This window comes from Hippoglossus stenolepis, chromosome 5 (genome assembly GCF_022539355.2).
Source record: "Hippoglossus stenolepis isolate QCI-W04-F060 chromosome 5, HSTE1.2, whole genome shotgun sequence".
Taxonomy (NCBI): domain Eukaryota; kingdom Metazoa; phylum Chordata; class Actinopteri; order Pleuronectiformes; family Pleuronectidae; genus Hippoglossus; species Hippoglossus stenolepis.
This window is the reverse complement of record NC_061487.1, coordinates 20,939,892-20,966,918: the sequence shown is the minus strand read 5'-3', so window position 1 is coordinate 20,966,918 and position 27,027 is coordinate 20,939,892. Positions and strand designations below refer to the sequence as shown.

At 42.6% G+C, this 27,027-nt stretch overlaps 1 protein-coding gene across 1 annotated transcript in view; it reads right to left on the bottom strand.

Annotated features, from left to right (window-relative positions):
• Positions 1 to 27,027, bottom strand: part of brsk2a (BR serine/threonine kinase 2a) — a 169,156-nt gene that overhangs the window by 22,467 nt on the left and 119,662 nt on the right. The window contains exons 4-9 of the mRNA XM_035157922.2: positions 25,979 to 26,119; positions 14,958 to 15,074; positions 10,231 to 10,264; positions 10,035 to 10,103; positions 7,315 to 7,461; positions 1,728 to 1,759 (exon numbers count right to left, since the gene is read on the bottom strand). Coding sequence (XP_035013813.2) covers positions 1,728 to 1,759; positions 7,315 to 7,461; positions 10,035 to 10,103; positions 10,231 to 10,264; positions 14,958 to 15,074; positions 25,979 to 26,119 — 540 coding nt within the window. The remainder of the gene's footprint in view (positions 1 to 1,727; positions 1,760 to 7,314; positions 7,462 to 10,034; positions 10,104 to 10,230; positions 10,265 to 14,957; positions 15,075 to 25,978; positions 26,120 to 27,027) is intronic.

Below are 27,027 nucleotides of genomic sequence, written 5' to 3'. Positions count from 1 at the left end.
TATTTTTCGTCCTCCAGTGAGCCCAGTAAAATGTAAAACCTCCAATCCCTGTTTCACTGCAGGTATATAAAACCGAAAGTAAAAACAAGACCTCAGTGTCACTCCTGTAAACACATGATTCAGATGCCAGTTTATTTAGTCCACCTTTCTAAAACAATGCAGCCTATTTGCAACAGTGCTGTGATAAATCCTGCAGTAATTAAAGTTATGAGGTTGGTTTTGTTCAAAGTTTTATAGAAAGTGTTGGACCTACAATAAAAATCCAACCTCACAACAAACCACAGCCAACAACACGACTGCAAAGGTAAATCAGCAACTTCAACAAAATATATAATGTTAATGAAGGTGAATTTATTGCCGAACTCTTTTATTAGATTGTATTAGTTGTAGCTTCCTAATTAACTGGTCCCTAAGTGTTTGTGTGTCCTCTGCTCATGATGAGAGAACCTGGTGAAGACAAAGCTCTGTTCAGCTGCTACGTTTACATGGACACCAATATTCTGAAATGAATCAGATTAAGCCAATAGTCTGATTAAAAAAACCTAAACAGCACATTAACCTGAATGAGATTATACTCAAAATAAACCATAAATGAATTAATCTGTTTGGAGTATTCCGATATTATTCGCATTATGTCGATATGTTTACGTCTCTATCACATTACTATGTAATTACTGTAATATTGATATTGTATTAGCAACTCATGTATTTTTCTGAAAAAAGGAAATACACAAAGTAATCAAACAATAGGAGTGGACGACTCAATCTGAGTTGTGTTTTGTGTGATCTGAATAGACAGACGCTCATGTTTCAATGCCACAAACTGCTAACTAGTTGCTTCTGGGAAATAGCTGCAGCCGCATTTGTCTCACAAAGAAACAAATAAATCCCCATTCTTTCATTCATTAATTAATTTATGCGTTCATTCATTCAGCCAGACAGAGCGAGAGAGAGAGAGAGAGAGAGAGAGAGAGAGAGAGAGAGAGTCGGGCATCTTCCTCAGTTACACAACATTACTCTTCTCTCCAAGCTCATCTCTTCCTGTCTGCTCTTGTTTCTTTTATCAGTCTCGCTGCCTGTTTGCATGATCGTTCAGCACAAGACAGAAACCATAACTCCGTTCCTTCCAGGACTCACAAACTCCAGCCTCCATGATTCATGGTTTTTCTTTTGGGAAAGAGGGGGATGAAAAAATAAAAAAGCCTTTAAAATCTTGTCTTTAAAGGACTTTTAAATGGGTCCGCTGCAACTTCTGAATGGTGATAATGGGATAATTAGGGGGAGGATATAAAAAAAAAACTACACATGAATGGATTCGGACATCAAATACAATGACATGCGCTACAAATTTCCTCAGAAGATTTATGTTGGCTGTAAAAGGGGGGGCACGCTATGTTATGAAAGTTAAATGGTGGGAACACTGAGGTTAGGTGGGTTCACCCTCTCCTCTTCATCCCTGCTCGTTCTCTCCTCCTCCTCCCCTGCTCCCTGCTCAGCCTACCATATGTGGCACGTCCTCTTTCATGCACTACCAATTTACCCCCACATCCCCGAGAGTGGAGTCATGCCCCCCTCAAAGGTACTCTCGTGTACAGCGCCGGAGCTGAAAGTCGTTTATCATGAGGTGGCTCCCCTCAGGTCTGTAAGTCCTGCAGAACGGGCTACGAGAGGAAGAGGAGGAGGAGGAGAAGAAGGGAAGGGTGTAAAAAGAAAGGAAAAATACTTACATGTACCATGTGTGCTTCTGGATCTGTTCTAACTGTAAAAGAAAGGAGAAAACACACAGTCAGTCCACAGACTTCATGTGAATCATTTCATCGTCTTTTTGAATATAAGAAAATCTTCAGAAAGTCTGTGTGTGGAAACGCTCGGTGCATCACGGCGTCACAAAGACCTCGAGCTTACGCAACAGGACAATACAGCCAGATTGAAAAGTGGAGGTAAATAATGAGCTCTTCAAATATTAATACTGCCAATGGGGAAAGATATTACTGGGGGAAAAAAAGAGTGCGATAGCACCGAGTTATATACAGAGGATATTATCCCCCCCCCACACACACACACGCTGTTGACCCTGCCGAGCCCTCTGGTCTAAAGGGAATCTCCCATTCTCACTCTCCACGACTATTAAGGCGCCGGCAGACTGTGAGATTTCAGCAGGGTTAGAAGTTGATTGCGAGCAACACTGTGCAACATGAATCTAATAGAGCTGGTGACAGACTTTATGAGCTGGAGTGGTTAACAGTGTTGTGGTGCGCCATTTCATGCAGCATTTCTATTGGCTGGTTGGTAGACACAGGTCGTAGCTGGGACACCATCATACATTTTTGGTCTATGACAACAGCCGTCTTTGGAACTTTCTAACAGTGCAACACAGGATCCCCCACTTTGGAGCCATGACCAAAGATAACACGTGTTTCCTTCATACTGGTCATCTTTTGTGTGGGAAAGCCCAAAGTTGCCCAATATATCCCTTACTATTAGTATTACTCTCACAAACACACCGACTCCTCTTATCATCACACTTTGTCACCATAGGGTTACTGTAGGTATCATGTGGATTTTTTTCTGATTCCAAGGCTAAATCAATACTTTTGAAATGGTACAGGTGCCGGGACAGATACTGGCAATGATAGGAATGCCTTCTTTTTTTTTTTGACAAAATTTAACATAACTGTTACACATATATGTTAACAGTTTGAAGTATACTTACATTTAAATTTACAAGTGCAAAACTTACAAAATTTTACGAGACAAAATCACATTATTTATAAAACTTAAAGCAACTACAAGAATTTAACACTAAATAACAGTTTCAGTTTCTGCTGCCAGAGTGTGTTGCACCAGAGTTAAATGTAACGTTAAATAGGCACATGCGGTGATGTTTATGTCGCCTGTAAGCAGGGCATCTATTTCAGCTCAAAGCTCAGGTATAAATGAGGCACTGAAATCTGCGTCGTGTTTCGGTTCACTAGGAATCAGCCGTGTAGGAACCGGTGCCTGATTGGTGCAGAATTTCAAGACCTATCTATAATAGTCACCAACCCTGTCGACATGGTCCTTTTCCCCCAAGAAGGGAAAAACAGAAAGAGACAGAAACAGCAAGCAACGAGGGAAGATGTCTATTAGAATGACTCCGCAGTGCTTTAACTGCCCACAGAGGAAAACAGGATCAATGTCACTGCTGGGACTTTTTAATTTGCTCCTGCTGTTGCTGTGGAAGCACACGAGATGCACATAGCAGCTCTAATTATCGTCACTTATTTAGAGGGCACAGTTCTTGAGTGTGTGTCGACGGCAACGCCTCGACGCGTTCGCCGTCCCGGAGGATCGACCTCTACGCTTTAGCGCTGATAAATGCCTCCGTGTGAAGTCGGTACAGTTGCGAGAGACGGGCGGGCTACTGAGTGTAGGTGAATCCTGTCTGCTTCCACAGAGGTCACGGTATTGACAGAGACACCCTGACTGTCAGATACAGGCCGGTGGGTGACCTACTCTCTCTGACTTTTATTGAAGGCCTGGAGGCAAGAGACCGATATCACAGGCAGGCTTGAAAGTGATGTGGTTTGAAATGCAGTATCACATCAATCAGTCTCTAAATGTGACAGTAGCAATTCCGGCTGCTTTCGCTCAGGCAGACGGGAAAGTTGCTGCGGCAGGAGATCGGCGAGGAGTGCGTACGAGTGTCTGTACATGTATGTATTTATCTGGGTGAGGCATAAATCTAATTCTGTGTTTGTGTCTCATTCATACTGTGCTGCTGTTTGTTTAGGTAAAAGGAGACACATGAGAGTGGGTGGGACAATGGGGGAAATGTTCCAACATCTAAGTACTTGAATTGGTTATATTAATGCGAAATCCAAAAATAATAACATGGATATAGCCTAACGTCAATAGTTGGGTCACATGAAAAAGACAGTAACTAAACCCAATCATAGAAATGAAAAAGGTAACACCAGAGGAAGTCCTGCTAAAGAAAAGTAGCCGAACAGTAACTGGAGTTTCTGCAACCTCTGACTCTCTGCATAACTTGGCTTAAAAGAAGAATTAATTGTTTGTTTTTCATGCAAACCTAAAATTGTCTAAAGAGCTTCGAGCCTTTAAATAATTTTAAACCTCACTTTCTGTAACTACCGCTCTCTACCTTCGTGGTCATGGTTGTGAGGCAGCGACAGTGAGCGAGCTGTGGCAGAGGGATCACTGAAGTGCCTGCACATCAGGGGGAAAAAAGTAAAGCGATCCAGAGACGCTACGCAACAAGATTATTAAATGGAAGTCTGGAGGGTCACGATGATGGAAACTAAGAGTTTCATTCCATTTGTCCAAATTAACCGCAGTTACGTGTGAATGAGGTCAATTTTATTTGACACACACATACACACACACACACACACACACACACACACACACACACACACACACACACACACACACACACACACACACACACACACACACACACACACACACACACACACACACACACACACACACACACACACTCACTATATTTTCATTCCAGCAACCTTGGTAATTTATCTGTGCCGTGCCTGTGGGGGTATCATCTGTCTGTGATGAGCCGCTCTTTAATATAATAAGCTGGCCAATCCTCTTCATTAGCCTGGGATCACGAGGAAGAAGATCTTTCCAGGGTGTCTGTGTTGATTTCAATGGCGGAGATGAGATGACTGTTGAGGTGGTTGTTCCGGGCGCCTCCGGGGCCCCGACTACACAGACAGGAAATGAGGAGAAAGGCTTTTACGCAGCTAAGCCCCTTAAACCCGGGTACATGCCCTCCCACTCCGACTCTGCGGGGGCCTCGGCTTTGTGTGTGTGTGCATCTACAAACAAAATCTAATTAACAGATGGTGACAATAGACATACTGAAATACAGCGAGTAGTTATGGTTTGATTACCCTATTGATTTTATTCAGTGAGCTACTGTCAACATCATTACAAATAATCCAGTGCAAAAGAACATGTTCTTCTACGACGCCCTTTAATGTACTTCATCCAGGACTGGGCGATCACCGCTAAACTCCAACAATGCTCAATGTAACGGGGCTATTTGACTTTCTTTAAGGTTAGAGCACATCCCCACAGCTCTGTTTGCGGCGCTCGTGCCTGAGAGAGAGGGGCAGACAGGTAGCATATTCTCTCCCAGCAGCTCTGACTGTGTGTAACGCTTTGTGGAGGACAGCGCTGGAGGCTGGTGGACATATCTAGGGGATCTCAGGGTGACCTGTCCTCGTCAGGCAGAGAGCACAGAAAAAAAAAAGAAGGCATATAGTGTACATACAGCATACCAAAGAGGTGGGGTCTTTGGCTGATGTTTCAACACAGGCTTTACCTTTAGGTTGTTAGTGCCGCTGCATCTCTTCCTTTGTAGCTTTCTAACAAGCTTGCAGTTGGGTCTTTCAAATTCATATAAGTTTAAATCATTCACACACCGTGACCCTGTCCAGATCTGGTATTAACATCCATAGTGAGGAATCCGATCACAACTGGTCACATTTTATTCCCGGGTGTGAACAGACAAACTAAACGTGGTACACTTGTGATCGGATCTCTCAGGACGGATGTTAATACCAAGTCTGAGCAGAGTCTGTGAAAGATAAGCTAAGCTGTAAGGAATGGAGCAGCAGCTTCCACTTACAGGAAGTGGAAAGACATTTGTCAGTCCATGACCATAAATTTGTTAAATGCATTGATCTACAAAGATACCTGGAGAGGTGTGTGCACACAGTATGCCTGCAATATCTTTTATCTAGTTTTTGTGTGTGCAGCTACACTAACTTACAAGCGTGTCTGTATCCATGTGCATTGTTTGAATGTGAAAAGCAGGACAAGAACAAAGGGCAGCTCCCTCTTACTGTGAAGTCTGTACTTCTGAGCTCTATGGCTGCACTTTCATTATTTACATTTCCATCTCTCTCTCTCTCCCTATCCTGACTCTCTGCCCTTCACATCTCTGAGTTCTGCAGCCACCTTGCCAAGGTGATCAGTTGCTGTGCAGAAGGGGCCTGGCATTGTGATGAGTGCAGAGGGAGAGTACACAAACAACAGTCCTCTGCTGAATTCACACCCCGTACTTGAGGAGGAACCCGAACGGAATTGAGGATGAGGAAACACACATTTGGAAAACAAGGGAGGGGAGAGAGAAACAGACAAAACGACAGTGGTTGGCTTTCCCCCGGTGTCGACTTGGTATTAGCCACTTTAGTTTGAAAGTGTATCTATGGCATCTTGCTCTCAGCTTCAAGCGTTGCAAGTTTCCCCAGCTTGCTGTGAATTTGCAAAATAATGATTTTCCTCTGTTAACCCAAACCTGACATGTCTGGGTTCTGAATATTGTCTGAAATAACATCTAAATGTGTTTTGCTGCTTCTACAACATTTTTAATAAAGCCGGCTGGTTCTGGACTATGAATACAAAATATGGAGTACAGATAGAATTCAGGCCTCATCACTCTCACTCTCACACACACACACACACACACACACACACACACCACACACACACACACACACACACTCACACACACACACACACACACACACACAGGTTTGCGAAGCTATCCTTATTAGGAGCTTGCATTTACTTCCATACGTGTGGACAGCCAAACCAAAACTGTATCTCTAACATTAACCAATTCATGCCAAAACCTTTACCTAACCAAAATCCACATCTTACCCCTGACCTTAACCAGGACCTCAGAAATTATGTTTTCACCCATTAGGACTGAGTTTTAGTCCCCATGAGGTCTACTCGTCCTCACAAGGTCAGTGTTTGTACAGAAAAATCTCCGAAAGAGGAAACAAAAGCGAGTACACACACATATATACACACGCGTTTGTACAGTTGTCTTAGTGAGGACACTGGCATAATGCTTTCCCTAGCCCCTAACCATCAAAACTAAATGCCTAACCCTAACCCTTAACCTAAACCTAATTCTAACCCTAAAACCAAGTCTTAACCCCCAAACAAAGTGAGGACCGGCCAAAAGGTCCTCACTTTCCCAAAATGTCCTCACTCTATTGGTCATAGACTAAAACTGGTCCTCACAAAGATAGCTGTACAAGAGTACACACACACACACACACACACACACACACACACACACACACACACACACACACACACACACACACACACACACACACACACACACACACACACACACACACACACACACACACAGGGCCTTGCCTGAAAACTGTTTTTATCATTTTAAAACATCGAAAATCAGCCCGAAACCAAAAGCCCACGTCAGTACATGAACATAGTGGTAATGGTCCAGTCTCTTGCACTGACCGTTAGTCTTTTGGTAGCATCCACTTCAATCATGCCGCGGAGCAGGTTCTGACAGTCTGGCGGAATGAAGTGTGGCATGTGAAACACTCCCAACTTCACCTTCTCCAGAAGATTCCTCAGGTTGTCATCATCAAACGGCAGGGCACCCTGGAGAGACGAGGGCAAGAACAGAGAGAAAAGGGGAAAGAAATTGGAAACGGTGAAGATGTACTGCAGGTGTAGGAACAAAAAAACCCAAAAAGTATAAAGGTAAGAGTGTACGGCATCACAGCAGAAAATAAGACTTCACTCGTTTGAGGGGAGAAAAGAAAAGAATATGAATTACTAACAAGGCTCTCTGGAAGAAACAAAACCACATTTTGATTCTTAATCCTGCACGAGTTAAAGAAGAGGCATTCTCGACTTGTTCAACTCTCCAATTAGAGCGTTCTGCCCTCAGCCGGCAAAATAAATAATAAACAGCGGTAAACTGAAAGTGGGGCTTTTTCTAATAATTACCCAGCTTTCTCATTTACCTCATTCATTTAGCATTCTCTCATCTGAGTCATTCATCAGAGCGAGCTGACACCTCACAGATGTGGCTGTTTGATGAATGACAAGCCCCCACCAGAAGACAAGATGGAGGGGGGAGAGACAGAGGAAAGACGGAAAGATAATCTGAGAAATGAAGAGAGGCAGAGAGAGGAGAAAAAAGACGGTCGGCTTGTGTAACGGATGATCTGAGCGCAGTCTAACTGATGGGGAGTATTCGTGCCTCCCACAATCAGACAAATGGTTGTCTAGCAGCCAGACAGCGGGACAAAACAGGAGTAAGACAATATTCATCAGCAGTCAAACACTGACGGCGGAAAAACTTTTTGTTTGGAGCGAGAGAAGTGCGGCCGCGGCAGGAGACGACGGGAAAAAATATCAGGTTCATGCAACACGGGAGAACTGTCCTTAACTAAAGTAAACACATATAGGACGGAAAGAGATGGAGAGAGGGAGAAAGAGGCAAAAACAAATACAAATACACAAGGCCTGTGGCCGAGAGCTGCCCTGTCAGCGTTGGTATTCATTTTGTGCTCTCTTGTTTCAGTTTGGCTGGATGAATTATTCATGGAGCCGGAGTGTGTTGGAACTACAGTACAGCTGCTGTTGATGAGACAAAGCTCCGGGGCTGCACGGCTGGAAAACCACAGCCATAATGTAGCTGGAGAATAGACCTGATTACGGATACGTCGCTGTGTGTGGATACAGGATAATGAATAAAGAGATGATTCCATTCTCTGATCTTCTGTTGTGTATTATTATACAGCTCGAGGGCGCCTCTGCAACATCTTTCAGGTAAGACCCTCTAAATGTTCAAGATGTTGGACTGAAATCCCTGAGCCCTCAGTTTACGCTTGAGGGTCTGTGGCGGCTTCAAGAACACACCCACCTTCTTCTTATTGAACTGAGGTCAACCTCGAGTCAACAGACAGTGTACAAAACCACGACTGTCCTGTCAGACTGTAGAAACTTGAAATTGTTCACTTAAATAAAATCATTAAATAGGTTGAAAAAAGTGTGTAATGGCATCATAAACTTAAAGTATTAGCTTCCACTGACTTTATTAGGTTTCTTGTGTAAAGTTGGTTTGGAAAGTCTGGAGCTCCCTTAAAGTTGAGTTTAGTCTACCACCAGTTTTCAAGGGGTGTTTTGCCAGAGTGTCTACAGAACAGTTTTTGTATGACTACATGTTAAATCTTTACAGTGAAGTACACTATAAACAATTTGTTGACTCAACTTAACTTCAATGAGTCATCTTGTTGCTTTGACAAGGTTAAGTTATGTAAACACCAAGTAAATTTGATTTAATGATGAAGCATACTGTTGGTTGATCCAATTGCTTGAATTAAGTTATGACCAATTAACCAATTAGTTGATGGAGCATGCAGTTTGTTGACACAACCTCCTGAGTTTTGTTTTGTCTTGTTGAGGCGACCTTGGCACAAAATTTTGTACGGTAACAACTTTATTTGGTAATTCCATATATGTGATGACGACTAATCAGATAACGGTAGTCAGTAGTTTGATCCCTGGCTCCATCAATTCACATGCTTTATGAATTACGAGTAGACAGCTAATGAGGAAACCCAGAAACTGGATGGCAGTATAGGACAAATGCTAAAAGTTGGTACAAAGTTCTTAGTATGTTGAACTCAAAATTAGAAGTTTTTGTAATCCTTTAAGAAAAAATTATGAAAAGAGTTTTAGTTAAAAAATAAAATAATTGATTGGAGTAAGTTGCCTTGAATTTGTGAGTTTTTCTAACTTTTGCTTTTTAAGTGCACCTACTTTCCTCCATTGATTCAGTACAGCTGGTGTTAATATTAAATTGTCTGTAATTATATAGAGCTTTTCTAGTCTTGATGACTAGATAAGCTCAAAGAGCTTTACAGTTCATTACCATTCTTACAGTGCATCTATGTGCAGCACTTTCTCTATCACATATCAATCACACACTAGTGGCACAGTCGGCAGGAGCTGACACCCGAGGACACTTCAGCACACTGAATGGAGGAGACTGGGATCGAAGTGCCGACCTTCTGAGCCACATTATAAAGGCTAAACACACATTTACAAAGGGCTGGGAACACTTCATGGTAAAATCTGACTATGCCACATTCCACTGTAGACCTTTAAACCGAACGCCGGCATAATCACTTTCAGTTAGTGAGGAACAAGCGGACACTCACCACCAACAGGGCAAATAGAATGACCCCACAGCTCCAGACGTCTGCTTTCCTCCCGTCATACTTCTCTCCCTGAGGACAAGAGAGTGTTGGCGGGTTCGGACAGAGTGTTAGAGTTAAATAAAATAACATGGAGGGATATGAAAAAAGTAGCAAGTGGAGTAGAAACAATCTTAAAAATGTGTAAAAAATGATTTACCCTGATGACCTCTGGGCAGGCGTAGTGTGGAGATCTGTGGGGAAAACACAGGAAAGAGCAAACAGTGAATGATTTAAGGAAAAAAAACTCAAAGAAAGAAACATATCTGGGTTATCTGAGGTCGTATCCATGTACTGCAAAGTGAAACAGGGTTATACAATCCTGACACAGCAAACATTAAACAGTCCCACGCTGTATGTTAATGTGAGAAGAACAATAAAGGCGGATAATAAATGTCTCCGGCAAACATAGATCAAGATGTGCTCTGGGAGTTTAGATATCCTGAGGGTGTTTGGATGTCCTCCTGCTTGCTCACTCAAGGGCATCCTCTCACAGCAGACAGCGAACAGACCCACTAATCTTTACAGCACCTGGATGGGCTGACAGTAAACCCAATGACTAGATTGACACATCAATATCGTATGAAGATTTATGGAGCTCCCTCACAATGGCTGCTCCGTAAGCCAATGGCTCTGGATGAGTGCGGAGTGTTATTCTTTAATGTGCGCGGTGGAACTTTCCCTTGTGCTCTGATGTTGTCGCATTTTCCAAATTCAGTAGCTCTCATCATCAGATAGGGCGATAAGAGCTTTGCATCAATTTATAATCAAATAAATTAGACTGCATTTTCTTTCTGTACGTCTCTTTGCCTCTCATGTGACAGCAGAGAGAAAACAAAACCATGCACCTGTCTCCCCAAACCTCTTACCCCCGGTGATGTGTCTTCCACCTCCCTTCTCCTGCTTCGTCTTATTTAACAGCAGAGTATTTGGTTCTACAGTAATGAGAGACTATCTGAACTCTGTAAACATGGCGCCCATTAGCCCGGCTGCTGTCCTGGGCATTCATGAATACCAACTCTGACGGCTTGGCTTCCCGAGGCTGTCAAAATACTGGCCGATAACAATCGCTGCCACCGTGTCAACAGGGGGAAGTTCAAATGCGAGCCTATGCAAATACGTCCTTCCTGATTGCAAGTGTCATAGCGCATTATGCAGATGAGCAGGACTGAAAAATAAATAAATAAAAACAACAAGCCTGAGATTTGCACTAGTTATGCCTCATGAGAGCCACGAGCCAGAGCCAGCGTGAATATAGACTCATTATTTGCAGAAGCTTCGGGTGGCAAACACAGGGTGAGAGTGAAGACTGGAGCACGAGCATCACACACCTTTCTGCTTTGAGCTGAATTCTAATTTGTCAAAATCCTATTTCAAAATGACAGTCACATGCAATATACAGCAAATTTTAAATAGGAAAACATCTGTCCATTTAATAATTCCAGATATCTGTTTGTCTGTATGTGGCTCGCATATCTTGGGAACCGTTCATCTGATGGCCATCACACTTGGCATGTGTATTGTTAAAGGCCAGAGGAAGTACGATGTTGAGTTTGGTGCAATTTGGACATGCGGTACGTTCACTATTAATAAAATTGGAATAAACTTGTGCTCTGTATCATCGGCGGCTGGGACTAATCAACGTAAGGGACATTGTCGATCAGACGGCCGTCCTGCAGCCGGTCATTACTCCGCTGCTCAACAACTGCAGGTCACTTTTACAGTTTCGGACTTTAAACTTGCAAATGAAGCTCATTTAAATGTTTCTTAGGTGAAACCATTAAAATGCTGGTCTCATATGTAAGCCCATGCAATGACAAAACATATCTTGCTGCTCACACCATGATTTAAAATGATAGACTATGATATAAAAAGAGCCCCTTCTCTCTGACCATAACATTAGTCTTTTCTTGCTGATTGCTATAAGCTCAGTTACTCTCTCTCACCCCAACACCAATGAGATAGAAACTTTCTCTATTGAGAGTGAAGAAAAAACAAACAAAGGTAGCACAGAGACAAAAATGATACAGACGCACAAAAAGGCTGTCTTTATACTGGAAGACCTTATCAGTGTTAGTGTCAGCGCTATATCCAAGAAATCTCTGGACTATCAGTTCAAACAGGCCCTCCAAAGCAAAGAGTTTGCAAGAAGCGTATCGTGGAGTCAATAGATACGAGCTCCTGCTGCTCATCTTCATGAAAATCCATCTTGTTGAGCCAGATTTGTGTAGCTACTCTCTGCACACAAGATAATTTCCTTCCATCAATCAGTGTAACGGAACTAAACAGCGAGCGATGATGAACTCGCCGCTGATGGGCTCGTGCGGCCAGAAGGAGACGGAGAAGTCGGTTGTGTGCCTGCGTCACTGCATCCACATTTGTATGTGCCTGTCAATGCCTCTGCTCATCTATAGATCTGTGTGTCTGCATGTATTTATGTATGTGCTCCGGGGCTCCCCCTACTCCACCTGAGGCGAGTCTCAGCTTCACTCAGCTCCATTACCCGTGGCAAATGGAATACATTTCTGTCAGACTGCTGCATAGTGAGAGGGGGCCAGATAAATGCATTTAATTAAAAAGTGTCATATCTACACTTAGAGATGGGACAGTCAGAAGAGCATGAATAATCAATAGCCACACACACACACACAGTGTATGGCACGTCTACATGTATTAGGTCATGACACACAAATGCACACAGAGCTTCCACATTCCTGTGAGACTCTGACGAAAGCAGAAGTGGATATGGCGCTGAGTGGAAAGAAAACAGAACTACTTGGTTGTGTGTGGGAGTGTGTGTGCATAGCGTGTGTGTGTGTGTGTGTGTGTGTGTGTGTGTGTCAGTGCTTGCATCTGTGAAAGACAACGCTGTGTTCCCACCTGCAACAAGTGCCTTTAGCACTTTGTAAATGGACGCAGGGGACTGAGCAAATGCACTGCCCCGGGATCCTTTAGCACAAACACTCAGAAGCAGAATGCTATCAGATATAGGTACAACTGCAAAAAGCGAAGTGAGAGCTGCCGCATTATGTGGCCTTTCTAGGAAACAGGAAACACTTCAGTGTGGTCATCCCGGCTGCAGAATGACTCAGTTGTGCACATTTTACTTGCAAATAGCTTTGCAAGCTGCTCTCAGTTCGGCCTGATCTCCACAGATGAGTCATGAGTCAAGGCTCTGTGCGACTGTTCGGAAAAAATGATGCAGTTTCAACTGTTTGCTTATGTGTTTGAATGGTTAAATGAGCAGTCGTGCATGTAAAACGCCTGAAGATATGCTGTCATTTGGTGAAATAAAACTGAATTGAATTGAACGCATGAGTGAGGGTGTCCGAGACAGACAGCGACAGCCACAGAGACGACCAAACAGGCAGGGGACAAAGGGTCTCGGGGGGGTCAGGGATGAGCTAAGCCTCGCCAGCTCCATGTGCGCATGCGTGTTGGGTGAATTGCGTGTATGCGAGTGTGTGTAATTTCAGCTGCAGCTGATTTGGAGGTATAATCTGGACAGAATCAGGTCTGAGCTGGGGACAGATGTCACGGGGCCCAATATAACCCTCGGCCCTGTGAACAGTGTCATGTATAACCACAGAGCAAAGATTCTCCCAGAGCACCACCAACCTGCAAGAGAATACAATATGCAAAGGGCCCTCACACTTTGGTTTGACTTAGTGTCATCATTACAGGTTTGAAGCCCTGTTTGTCCCCATATGACACCACTTTTACTGTAAATCTGCTAGTTCCAGATTTTTATTTGGAGCTCATTAATATCAGTCCCCTAAATTTGTTTTTTAAAATCAAGATCCATGAATTATTCCCTTGGAAATTATGTCAAAATGCCTCCCTGGCAGATTGTAATAATCAATAATAAAAACAATGTCAATTTGCTTGATGTATATCTATTATTATTATTACATGCCTTCATATTGAAATCACACTGAAGTTTGAAATTAGGTAAGAGTGAGATGAAAGTTTCTGTGCTGCAGTAAAAACCTCTTGTTAATCCATGTCGTCACAAACTTTATGAACCCAGTACTAAAAGTACCAAAAGTAAACCATGATCAAATGAGCTGCTTTTATTGACGAATGCGACACTGTACGCCGCTCACTACACTTCAGGGTTAAATAAATAAAAGAAAACACTCCCACAACATGAATGACCATATACGAAAGACTTTGAAAGTGACTTTTCCTGCGAGCGGAATTCATTGCAGTCGTTGTGGGATTGATGGGCCTGGCGTGGTCGTGACTGCCAGATCATAAAACCCAGAGCCTGATATGAGGAGATGGAGAGCCGTAAAGTGCGGCCATGGCCCTGGCCCCTGCTCACAGCCAGACAGCACAATCTGTGAGAGACGCCGACTGCCTCTCCTCAGGAGATCAACACTGCACGATAACAGAGGCTTCGAGAACACGGCACCTTGCGGAGGGCTCGATAGATCCACTCCTCCTCTTCTTCTTCTTCTTCTTCTTTTCCTCTCTGTCCGTCTCTGCTGCATCTACCAGAAACCCCACCTGCTCACCCCAACTATGACATATATTAACTGTCAGTCTAAGCATTATCTACATTTCCTCCGCCAATAGAGGTCAGGTTTTCATCTGCATTTGATTGTTTGTTAGTGAGTAGGATTACGCACAAAACCTGCTGGAAGGACGCGGTATGGGTCGGGAAATAATAAATTTATCGATTTATTGATGATTAGGGGGCAAATCCAGGATTTTCTTTTCACTTTCTTTAACACTGTGAGGCCTTTTTCAACATTTTCGTTGATTTCTCATTGAATAATTCACTCAGGCATGTTTAGGGCTGACATCTTTTTGTGTATGACGATGTGAGGCAGACGTTGCACCAGACAAGGTTTGCGTTACAGTGTTTTGCATATTACTTACCCACAGCTGGTTTCCAGCAGACTGTCTCCGACCTGAAGGGAGGCCATGCCAAAGTCTGCTATCCTGATGTTGTTCTTTTCATCTAGCAACAGGTTCTCTGGCTTCAGATCCCTGTGGCTGAAAGATCATGAGACAGAAACATAAAGCAGTTAATGAAGCATGAAATAACACATCATAGTTATGGCAACTGGTTGGAAATGAGGAGAAGTGAAAGGCGGGCTTCAAGGTCTACCAAGCACCTGTGGCTCTGGATCGTACCCACATCCGTGCAACGCAACTGTGAACAACACAGCATCTTAACGTGTTACTGACGCCCCCCCCTTCCTCTCTGCAACACCTCTCCGTTTGATCCGTCCATGCTGAAACTCCCACCTCAGCGCTGGGGCTTGTACGAGGTGTGACAGCCCCCTGGTGTGTCCTTCCTTCCTTCTCCCTTCCCCTCTCCCTACCTCTTCACCCCCTCATCCCTCTCCTCTCATCTCCCAGACAGCCACCAGCACAGCGGCGAAGCACGGGGCGTCAAGGGGAGCCAGCAGCAGAGGTGGGGGTCATTAGCTGCCATTCATTACCACGAAACACAGCGAGGGGTAAAACATCCAGCGGACGACATCTCCCTCCTTAACGTGCACCACTTCTCATATCCCACATGCTGTTGCTGTGTCGGAGGTTAAAATCTCAATTTTGACGAGTGACTGTTCAAAAGCGAAGTTGTTTTTCGCACTTTATCGCATATTAAACATCTCTTCCCGGGGCGGGGGGGCGGCTCTTGCTGTGCCTATCAAGGCTGAGGGAGGCAACACGGACATCACACACATACGCTGACTTCTACTATATCTGTCTTTTCTATAATCGTACACGTAGACGAACGAAACAAAAGGACGGAGGAACAACAGCTGGATGTGTCTGCCTGTGAAGAACGCCTCATCGAGAAGAAGGGACGTTTAACCTCCGACGACATCAGCTGCTGTGCAACTCGTTTCCTGTCCTGAGGGATTAGCTGTCAGCTGGTCACTGGCAGTGTCTGTGATCCCAGCTATAATTGAAACAAAACACAGATAGCATCTAAAACAGTTCTCCCCGGGCTAAAGCCTTTATCAGTTCACACAACCATCATTTGGCTGAGACGCTGGACGCCCGAGTCTTTTGAATAATACTGTCAAAGCACATGAGGAAGGAACAAACATTCACTGATCCGCTCATGGGCCACCGGTGTGAGACTCTTCTTCTGGGCATCTCCAAAGTGCGTGTGCGTATAATCCTGCCTCTGTTCCGTTTAGAGTTCTTTGTCAAAACGCCTGATAGAGGTTTTAAAAAATAATGTGTCTCCCGGCAACACTGCTGAAAGTCAAAAATCACTTGTGGCTGGAGTTTAAATGGGACAGAAGGTCAACTTGCAACTTTTATTTCAACACAGGAACCAGAAAGCAGAGCCTGGAGAACATTCAATAATTTGGTGTGACATCAGCCAAGACTGCAGCCGGTGTTTCAGGCAGCGTTCAAACATGATTAGCTATTAAAACCATTAGAGAGGTAACACCCTGATCTTCCCAGGTCCCTATCAGAGAGCAACACTCTCAACAGAATCATAAATATCTAAGTACACGCCTCAAACTTTCAGCCTCAGATGCAAAAAACGCACAATAAATCACTATCAAAAAGACATGGCACACACATTGTGTTATCACAGGCCAATCACATGTAAAACACAGGGAGCCCAATCTCAAGAGACCCATGCACAAAAAGAGAGAGAGAGAGGGCAGCAGGATATTTATCTACCAACAGCATCAAGGGGACAAATTGCATCTGGATGCTTTACAGTTTGTCAGGAGCCTGGTATCCATAATGGGACATTAAACTGCCTCTCTGACACATTAGGCTGCACTTTGCCACTGTAATCTTGCACACGCAGCAGGCCTTGCGGTGGGGATATCTAATATGTCATGCGGGAGCGGAAGCTGTTAAGCGAAGTCAACGGCTGCGTTGAGGTTGAATAGCCGCAGTTTTTCTCTTCCTAGAATTGGGGGGGAGCTGTGTGTCACAACTTGGCTGCATGCAGATCTCGGAGGATATGCCTTTTCCAAAATATAGTGCTTGCAAAGTTTGTTTCTGCAGGACAGGAAGCAGCGCACTGTACATGTCGGTCCATATGGAACACAGGAAAGTGTAGTTAAAAGTAGACAGGGGGAAAAAGGAGTAATAAAGTAGAAAAATAAAAACAACAAATACCAATGGAGGGCCACTATAATGATTATTATAGTCATCCACATACCAATAAACGGAAGCAGATATTGATATTTATTACGCATCTACGCTGATGTGTGGCACAGGGCTCGCTAAGCTCTTACGACGCTGCTCAGTTTAATTTACAGGGCACATGTGTGTGTGTGTCTGTGTGCTGTCTGAGTGAGGTTTACACCCCAGTGGGGCTGTTAAACATGATTCTTGCAATCTCACACCGAGCTCTTAATTGCCTGTGATCATTTGCACGTAGCACGCGGATATGTTGTGTTTTATCGAAGGTTGCACTGGGTCCGTCCTCTTGGGGCTCGCATCCCTATAATATCCCAGACATGTTTATGGTGATGAGCGGGTTTGGAACTAAATTCCCCAGCCCGAGGAAAATAAACTGGTGACACATAGTGACTTACACCGTGTTTAACAACATGCTTATGTCATGCGGCTCTAATTGGCCAGAGCACTTGAAACTAATACTAATGGCTCAAATGTATTTTTGGAATATTAACATGGACTGAAAACAGCGCCTGTTTTTTTTCCATTTTCATGAAGTACTGAAAACATTCTGTTACCATTACTGTAAGTGGAGTTTTTAACCGTCACTGCCAGTTGAAAATCAGCCATTTAGCCAGCGGCGCACCTCTGTGTCATCCTCCTCCTCCTATCTTTCCTTTTGTAACTTTTCAGGCTTCTGTTGACCCAATTAGAGAAAGACCAAGCACATCCACTAAAAATGCTTTAGGCTAATATTCTATCACGTTAGCAAAAGAGCGCAACATTCTGACTGCTGACTTCGAATGTGTTAGGCACAATCGTCTATTAGCCAACAGGGTTCATTTAGTTTTAATAGCAATTAGGGGCAAGAAAGATAAAGTTGTCTTTTTTCACTTTATTTTGCTGTGTAATGAAATTGGTCTGTTTAAGTACTTTTTTTTGTACAAAGCAAGTTATTGGTGAATAAGAGATAAGAATTTTGCTGTAATATTATTCTGTTGAGTTTCTGTCTCTTTATCTTTAAAGTAGCAACGTACAACATGTGAATTGTCATTCGTTTGACGTCAAGATAAAAGTCTTTAAACGTGATTTAAAGAATTCTTTTCATCCCCTTTGCAAGGGAGAAAGATTCATTTTCATTTTTTTATTTTTATCTTATTGTGTAACTTTTCATTTATTGCTCTTGTACTTTAGAGGTTTCTGTCTCTATCTGTCTCCGTGAAGTACCGTACCTGCTTCTTAATTTGCTTTATCTTTCACTCTACTTTTCTACGTAACATCAAAGTAAGTTTCTTGTATGTTTAAAACCTACTTGTCAGTAAACTTCACTCAGATTATTTTATTTTGTTGATAACAAGAAAATGATAACTGGTAATTGTAGAACACAAGTCCATACTGTCCTAATTGTATTAGTCACAGTTCGTAATCTTGAGTGAAGAATAAAGTGAAGAGGAGACAGCAAGCATCTTTTTAAAATGTTTAATCGAAATCCACAATATGTTTTTGGACTTCAAAGATACACACAGTAACTTTTGGTGAGTAATATGTGATAAAATACTTTTTAAACCTTTTATAAGAACATCCCACAGGGCACGCTTACGTGCTGTTTTCTTGGAGACACGATGTAACTGTTGGTCTGATATGTTCTTACATTCTTGTCATGATTTTGTAAAGTTCACTTGGATAACTCGAGTACAACAAGTGCCCCCTTGCAGCAATAATAACACATTGTAACTAAACTGGATTGAAATTGTGAAGAAACTATTTTTCCTGATGATTTTTAACGATTTTCCTCTCTAGTGGCGGCTCATTCAAGATCAGTCCCTGTGTCACCTGGGGCCTTTCTATCTCTTCCTCTGGGGTTTTGAGCAACACAGCAACGCGTTGTCGCATGTAATGCAGTGACTAAAAAAAAGTGGGATTACAATGATGGCTCGATCTGCAATAAACAAACTATTTGCTTTGTTGTGACAAATCTGTGTGTGCAACCCAGCGTTTGCTCCTAATCCAGAGGAGTTCGACTGGGTGACGATAGGACGAGCAGCAGAGCCACAAGACGGCATAAACAGATAAGCTGTCAGAGAACCATCGGAGTGAAGGGGCGGCGTAGATATTAAAAACCCAAAGCACGTCAGGCGTCTACACATGGTGCCGTGGTTGTGCAAAATTTATTTTAAAACAGTCGTCTGTGCCCTTTTCAGGATAAGAGAGACCAATAGTCTTAATAGCATCTCATCTCTGGTCATTTTACTTCTTATTTTTCCACATGACTGTATGTGAGGTCATAGTGGCCTTGTTGGCTTAGTTCCCCTCTTAATCTTCTCTTCACCATTTTACTTCCCTATTTGCTTCCCTTTTCCCAACTTTCTTTCAATACACTTCCCCTCACAGCCATCAGCCCATTCCCCCAACTCAAGCACCAAAGACCAACCTACTGCTTCCATTCTCCATCCTCCTCCTCCATTTCCATACCCATTTTACCCCTTCCCATTTCCACTCCTCCATTCTCCTCCCAACAGCCTCTCTCACCTCCTCCTCTCACATGCTTACACTTCACTGCTTTAACTGGAGGAGAAAACTATCAAGAGAAAAAACATGACGACGAGGAGACAGAGAAAAAAATGATTTTGCCATTCGGTGTTGTTAGCGACCATCAGCCGTAATGATGATAGGCTATAAGTACAGGCTTTCTACAGGGAGGCAGACAGAATATCATCTAGTAAAACTCTCCTTAGGATGTCAACAAACACGCAGCCACAACGAGCCACAAGGGCACGAGCTGCTGGTGATAAGAGGGACAGGCATACATGGTAGGTGACAAATAAGCCAACATGGACTACATGATTAGAATCGGGCGCGGAAGTTAAACAGAAACAGTAGATTCTCATTCAAATGCGATGCAAATTATCACTGGAATCGCATCTAATAACATTATGCTAACATTGGGAGTTGGATGCACAAAGATAAACAGCCAGTGATGCCAATTCTCCATCTGTTGCCATTACAACTGTGGCAGTAGAGGAAATAAAATGACGTGGTTACCGGAGAGCTAGCCAGGCCTCAAACGGTGGAAAGTCAAGTAGAGAATGTGAAGGAAATATGCCCTTTGTTTGTTTCATGTATTCATTTAAGGAAAGTTATGTCATTTCACACATATCTGCCGCTGTTAATCATCTCCTCATAAGAGCTAAGGTGACAAATTAGGCCCATGCTTCATGCCCAGTGAGGGATTCATTGCCGTCTGTTTCAACCGACCTTCGTCTCATATTTTAAATGAAAACACCAACTTTCCCACCTTTGCCAAGCACAAGAACGTTTCTGTGATTCTTACATAGTATTTCAAATATCTGGCTTCTTTACTCCGTTAATTCACAAATCGTAAATGAGCATAATCAGAGTAAGATGTTGGTTTATATATTAGCAATGGCAATCTTATCTATATAGGACATTTTATTTGAAGAAACTCGAAGAATACGTAAAAACAAAATATATATATATATTAAGTCTAAATACAATGATTCTATACTCATGAGGTCATTGTGACCTTTGACCTCCAAATTTGAAGAAATTCCCTTGAGGCAGACTTGAGACATCTTGTTCAAAAAGCCAAAAAACACATTTTGTGATGCCACCCTGAGCTTTGACCATTAAAATCAAATCAGTTCATTTTCAGTTCCAACTGAACATTTGTAGCAAATTTAAATAAATTCCCTCAAGGCTTTCTTGAAATATCATGCTCACAAAAATGAGATGGACGGGAGCAAAACCCCAAAACATATTGCAAATAAAATGTCAATGTCAATAAAAACATTACTGTATATATGCCATGATTGAACATTCAAGCATATTGATGACATCTTACAAGAGAGATAAATTCTGTTTAATTAAAAGGACCTGTGGCTTTCTTTATTTCCCTCTGTGGAGCTATAAAGCAGCGATGGCACAGACGGATGCATGTGACTCTCTGAGCCCCAGGAAGAGACTAAAGCAGGTGATGACAGAGTGAGTGTGGGAGACAGAGAGAAAGGTGGATATGGATGATGCCCATTATTATGCCACTGTGTGGGTTTAATGTGACGTCTGGACCAGGTGTTTGTTTGTGCACGTGCAGTTTTGCGCACATCAGTGTCAGCGATGGGACGATGTGTGACTGTGTGAATGTGTGTGGGAGCACGTACGATGAAGGTCTAGTGGCAGCGTTCTCCTCCAAAGTACACAAGCAATGTATGCCTGAACTTAGTGGAATGGATGGAGTTACTTTACCTGACAATCTTTATCTCACACCCACACAGTCACATTGTCTTAAACACACACACACGTATAGATGGTTACGAGGAGAAAGACCTAAGTCATTACTAAACAAACATACAAGGGGTGAGAAAGCGGACAGAGCGCGTTGGAGTGGAGGTGATATCCCTCATAGATAATTATGCTTCTGTGTGTGTTCTCAGGGCGGGTGTGAGTGTGTGTGTGTGTGTGTGTGTGTGTGTGTGTGTGTGTGTGTGTGTGTATGGCTGTGGGATTGCTCATGCACATGAGAAAGGTATACGGTGTAGTTTAAGACAGGCAGATCTCCACGTAGACAAAGTGGTGTGATGCGGAGTGGGTGGACAAAATGACACAGGGGGTGTGTTCGGTGTCAACCCTTCTCGATCACCTCAGGTTGAATCATGGATATAATCTCACCGTGGATTTGGAAACACTGAAAAAAAATCAATAGGACGCATCTTCATTGCTCGCATGAGGATAACATGGTACACTTGGTTTATCACGGGAAATAAAGCCCTGTAGGTGCTTTCTATATTAGTGTAACTGGAGTAAAAATGCAGCAAAAATGATTTATGAGGCCTCCCATCACAATATCAAAACTGACTTCCACATATTAATATTCTTATTTTCCCACTATTTAAAGTGGGTAAAATCATATTTCATTCAAGTTGTGCTCGCAGAGTACTTCACAATTAAAAGATTTGCGGTGAAGCATCTTATAAACAAGATTATCTATTTAAGTTTGTGTCCCCCTCAAATTGAATCCTGTCAGAAACACAGGTTAAAAAAGATGACATCAAATCAAATGATATCCTGTTTATCTTTTCTTGCTTTTGTGTAATCTTAAACTCTTATCACCAGTTGATGCACAAGCGTGCCTGGGTAAAAGGAATAAGAGTTCAAGGAAAACACACTTTACTCTTCTCGCTTAATCAGTGTGTCTGTCGCAGACTACATTGACTTCTCTGGAGAGTGTTCACTAAGCTGTTGTCAGCATCTTGGTTAAAATAAACTGATTATTCCGTTCCCTGCTCGATACCCCACCTACTTTTCTCTCATCTTCCTTGTGTGCGTCACATCATCCCTTTCTCTCCCTCCACGTCCATAAAAACTCTTCCGAAATTTGAAGGTGTTGCAAATCAGGCAGCAAGAACTCGTGAGTGATAAACAGCCCTTTTCCTCTACATTCTTTCATTCATCCACACGGCTCAGAACAAGATATTTGGGGACGGGGGGCTGAGGAGGGAAGCTTGTGGTAAAACCCGAAAGCGGGCGTTGTGCAGAAAAGCAGAGCTGAGGAGCACGTGTTCCTCTGAACGATGAGTCACAGAGAAAAGGGGGCACCTCTAATGGCCTGTGCAGGTCCCCCCGCGCAGACAAGAAGAAATGGAAGAAATGATTGCAGAAACACTTTTTATTGAGGGGATGCTGAGATCTCATTAATGGAGAATGAAGGGGACGTGAGCAGCGCCGCGGCTGTCTGTTTGCCCCTAATTAACGTCGGGAGGAGGGCGAGAGGATGCGGCAACACTCCTAAATAATCCTCCTCACCATAAATTTACAGGGCATCATTTTCTAAGCGTGTTACTGAGAGGATTTTATCCGCGAAGACCGAGAGATGGCAACAAAATAAAACACGAGGGGGTTTGATAAATCTGCTTGTGAATCTGACGACAAAAAGAGCTGTGATAGTCGATGTAGTGCGTGTGCATACACTTAATGTCAGTCCCAGATGCTTTCTCCTAATTGGCCTAATCTGTTCTCACTTATTTACTCAGATTGATAAAAGACTCCTAACTTCCATTCCCATAGAGGGGCGTTTCTTTCTATTTCCAGTGATACAAGAATGATCTACAGTGCTTTTAATTCTCCCTGAGTTCATCAACTACCCACTTAACGGTTCAAACAATCAACTGAGCGCAAGCAAATCATCATCCTCCGATAATCTGTGAAATGCAAAGTAATTTGGACACGAGGAGTTGGTAGCTCATACTGTGCATAAGCGCTCCCACACGGCTGTATTATTAAAAGCAGAAACTATACTGTACAACAATACAAAACTGATCAAATCGCAGAAACTCAACCGTACCTAATCTTCCCATGACGAATCAGTTTAATTTGTTCCTTTTAATTGCCCGTGCAGAATTATGCAAATCTATCTGCCAGGCATTTAGCGTGAGGAGTATTACACCATGACTGCTTTTTCACGGGATTGCTTTCCCCTCCGTCGACAGCGGGAAAAAGGTTTCCGAAAACTTTCAAGTATACTCGACTGTGCACTGGAGAGTAAAAATAAAAATCCTCTCTCCCTCTCCAGCGTTTTCTGCCACATTAGCCTTGGCAAAGAAGTTATGATGGGAGCACATAAATTCCCATCATGAGTCGACTGGCTGGCTAGAAGTCATTGTGTCGATGAGAAGACAACGACCATGGCCTGACCATGGCTTTTATGATGAGTTTTATGATGATATGTTAATGTCTGTAATTTGATGCCCCTGCCTGTGAATGTTATAGCAGAGTGAGCAGCAAGCAAACAAACTAATACTGTGCTGCACCCTTGATCCGCTCTTCACTCTCGGCAGTCTCTACTGTTGCTGCACTCTGGAGTTTCATCTGATAGGAAAATTGTAAATGCCTGAAAACCTCTAATGAAAAAAAATGTCATTAGAATAATAATGTAATAAACATATCTACACTCTGAACGACTTAGGTTATTGTTACAATGGGGATTGGCATATCACGTTTCAGGTGAAGGCAGGTTACAGGAGGGTACAGCAAACATAACAGCAAGCGACTGAAGATGAAAATAGAGTTAGAAATCACATCCGGAGTAAAAGACTGCATCAAATGTAGCCAGTAGTGTGTAACCATCAGAGGAAAAAAGAAACCTAGAAATACAAGACAACTATGTGTCTTACATTTAATAACACGAGTAGAGTGTGAACAGTAATTTTGCCTCGTGAAGATATAGGAAAATCTCTCTTTCCTTTTGAATAGTACTGAGAGTGTCTCATTTGCTGCAGCATGTTAAGTGGTTTTCATATGATTCCTATGTACTCTACATATTATTGTGGGTGCTGCATCTCTTTGTACATAGTATTGTTATTTCTTCTTGTCATGTATTACTGATTAGCTTAATGCATCCTTCCATTACCTATACCACTTATAGACTGAGGGTCAAAGATGACAGGTCTTTTTTCCTTCACTTTTCTGCAAAGTTGCTGGAGAATAATTTTGTGATGAAGAACTCATTCTGCTGTACGGCAAAGGGACGCTCTGAAGAAGAGGAGAGAAATCTCACTCTCTGCTATACACAAATGGATGCACAGTAAATACACTAAACATTCACACACACACACACACACACACACACACACACACACAAACATACATATAGCCAAGCAACACACAGATGAGTGCTAAAAATCACTCCCCACTGACATGTTTGACTTCTATATATGATTGCCTCTCGTCTATGAGCTGGTAAATGGGTAAATGATTCCTGAAGACAAACAAAATGTGTCACATTAGAAACATGAATGATGAGCTCAACAAATACAGGGATTCAACACAGAGTAGAACACAACTGTACTAACTTCTGCTCAGAGATACCTGAGCAACATATCTGATACATCAAACCTTAAGAAGAAAGGGTATAACACCAAACAGTTTTGTAACAAGCAAATCCTAAGTTTTATAATTCCTATTTTGACTCATTGGTTTGAAACCCAAACAGCATTCTGAGGCTATGAATAAACTGATTGAAATTTAGATTGTTGATTCACTTCAGGAAGAACCTCTATCATTTCAGAATTCATTATTTGGAAACTCATTATTTGTTCAATGTTGTATGACGACCAAATTGAGTTTGTTACACCTCCTGGGTACGGTTGTTTATTGGCCCCTTTGAACTGTATGTAATGTTGTTTTTATGGATCGCACATAATGAATGTGGCTTTTATGCTTGTACCTCTAACTACCCATATACTATATAACTATATAAACTACAGTGTTTACTCTTCTCTATAACTGTACAATGAACCAGTGTTAGGGTACGTTAGGGTTCTGTTCACATGTTTAATTCCCATTTTATCAATGTGTCGGGTGACATTTGTTCTTCTTGTGAAGTACTTTGTAACATTGTTAAGAAATGTGCTATATAAATGAAGTGTATTATTACTATTATTACCTGAACGTCTGTGTACTGTATATTGATAAATGTACAAATGGAGACAGTACACTTCTTATACTGTGTACAGTGTATTACTGCATGTAGATAGATTAATATTTGGTCGTTTTATATACTTTATATACTTATAAGCACTTTTATTAATGTATGGTGATACCTTTCATGAATGTATCTTTGTCAAATTTCTATTTATTTTAAGTGACAAATCTCATCAGTCAAAGATACTTGGGATTTCCCAGGGATCAGCGCACTTTCATCAGCCCACCCCAACCCTTGACTTCCAGAGTCGTGGCAGCTGGGGCAAACATTTCAACACGTGTGTCACATGACTTACCATATGGAATGACTGTGGCAGAAATCCAGCGCAGACATGATCTGTCTGAAGAATTTCCTGGCCTCTTTCGGCGTTAACCTGCCTTTCTTCACCAAGTAGTCAAACAGCTCCCCGCCAGACACATGTTCTAGCACAAGGTACCTGAGAGACAGAGGGGGGGAGATGGGGGAAATGAAAGATGAAACAAGTGGAATTGCAGTAGACAATAAACTCTCATGCACGCATAGAAAAAGAAAGATTCTTCTCGTGGAGACAAGAACAAACAACTCGTGCTCTCCACAGAGCCGTCTGAAGCCTCCTGCAGAAAAGAAGAAAAAGAGGCTCCGACCTCAGACGTCTGTAAGAGCTGGAGCAACGAGGGAAAAATTGTTCCCTCGTAGCCATTACACGCAGTCAAAGCACCCGGGATCAATGATCTGATCTCTCCAAAGTCGTATCATGTTGACTATTTTTTTATTTTGTCATCTGTAAGCTGTCCCCACAGTCAGAGAGTGAAGCCTGCCGACAGTGTATTACAATACACTCTGTGTGTGGAGGGCTGTGATATTGAACACCCTGACCTCCTATGGGAGGCATCAGAGCGATGATAAAGTTGTATTACACTACAAAAAAAGATGGCGCACACTGCTCTCAGACAAGTGTGAAGTGAAGGGGAAAGAATAAAGAGAGGCAGAAGGAAAGATATTGAAAAATCCAGTTCCTTATATACCGATCAGCCACAACATTCAAGGAGACATATTCTGCTCATATTCAGGTTTATAATGTTATTTTGTGTTATTACTTTAAATGTTTTAAGTTCTCTAATGTTCAGAAAACACATTAATGTCCTCATACTGTCCATTGCTGCAGATTAAAGTCCCCTTTCGTTCTCTGCTTGCGAGTTACAGCTACAGAGGGGGGCAGAGCGGTCATCCTCTAACCAGAAGGTCGGCGGTTCGATTCCCCGTCTGCATGCCGAAGTGTCCTTGGGCAAGATACTGAACCCCAAATTGCCCCTCATAGAAAAAAGTGCTGTCCATAGATGCACCGTGTGTGTGTGTGACTGGTTG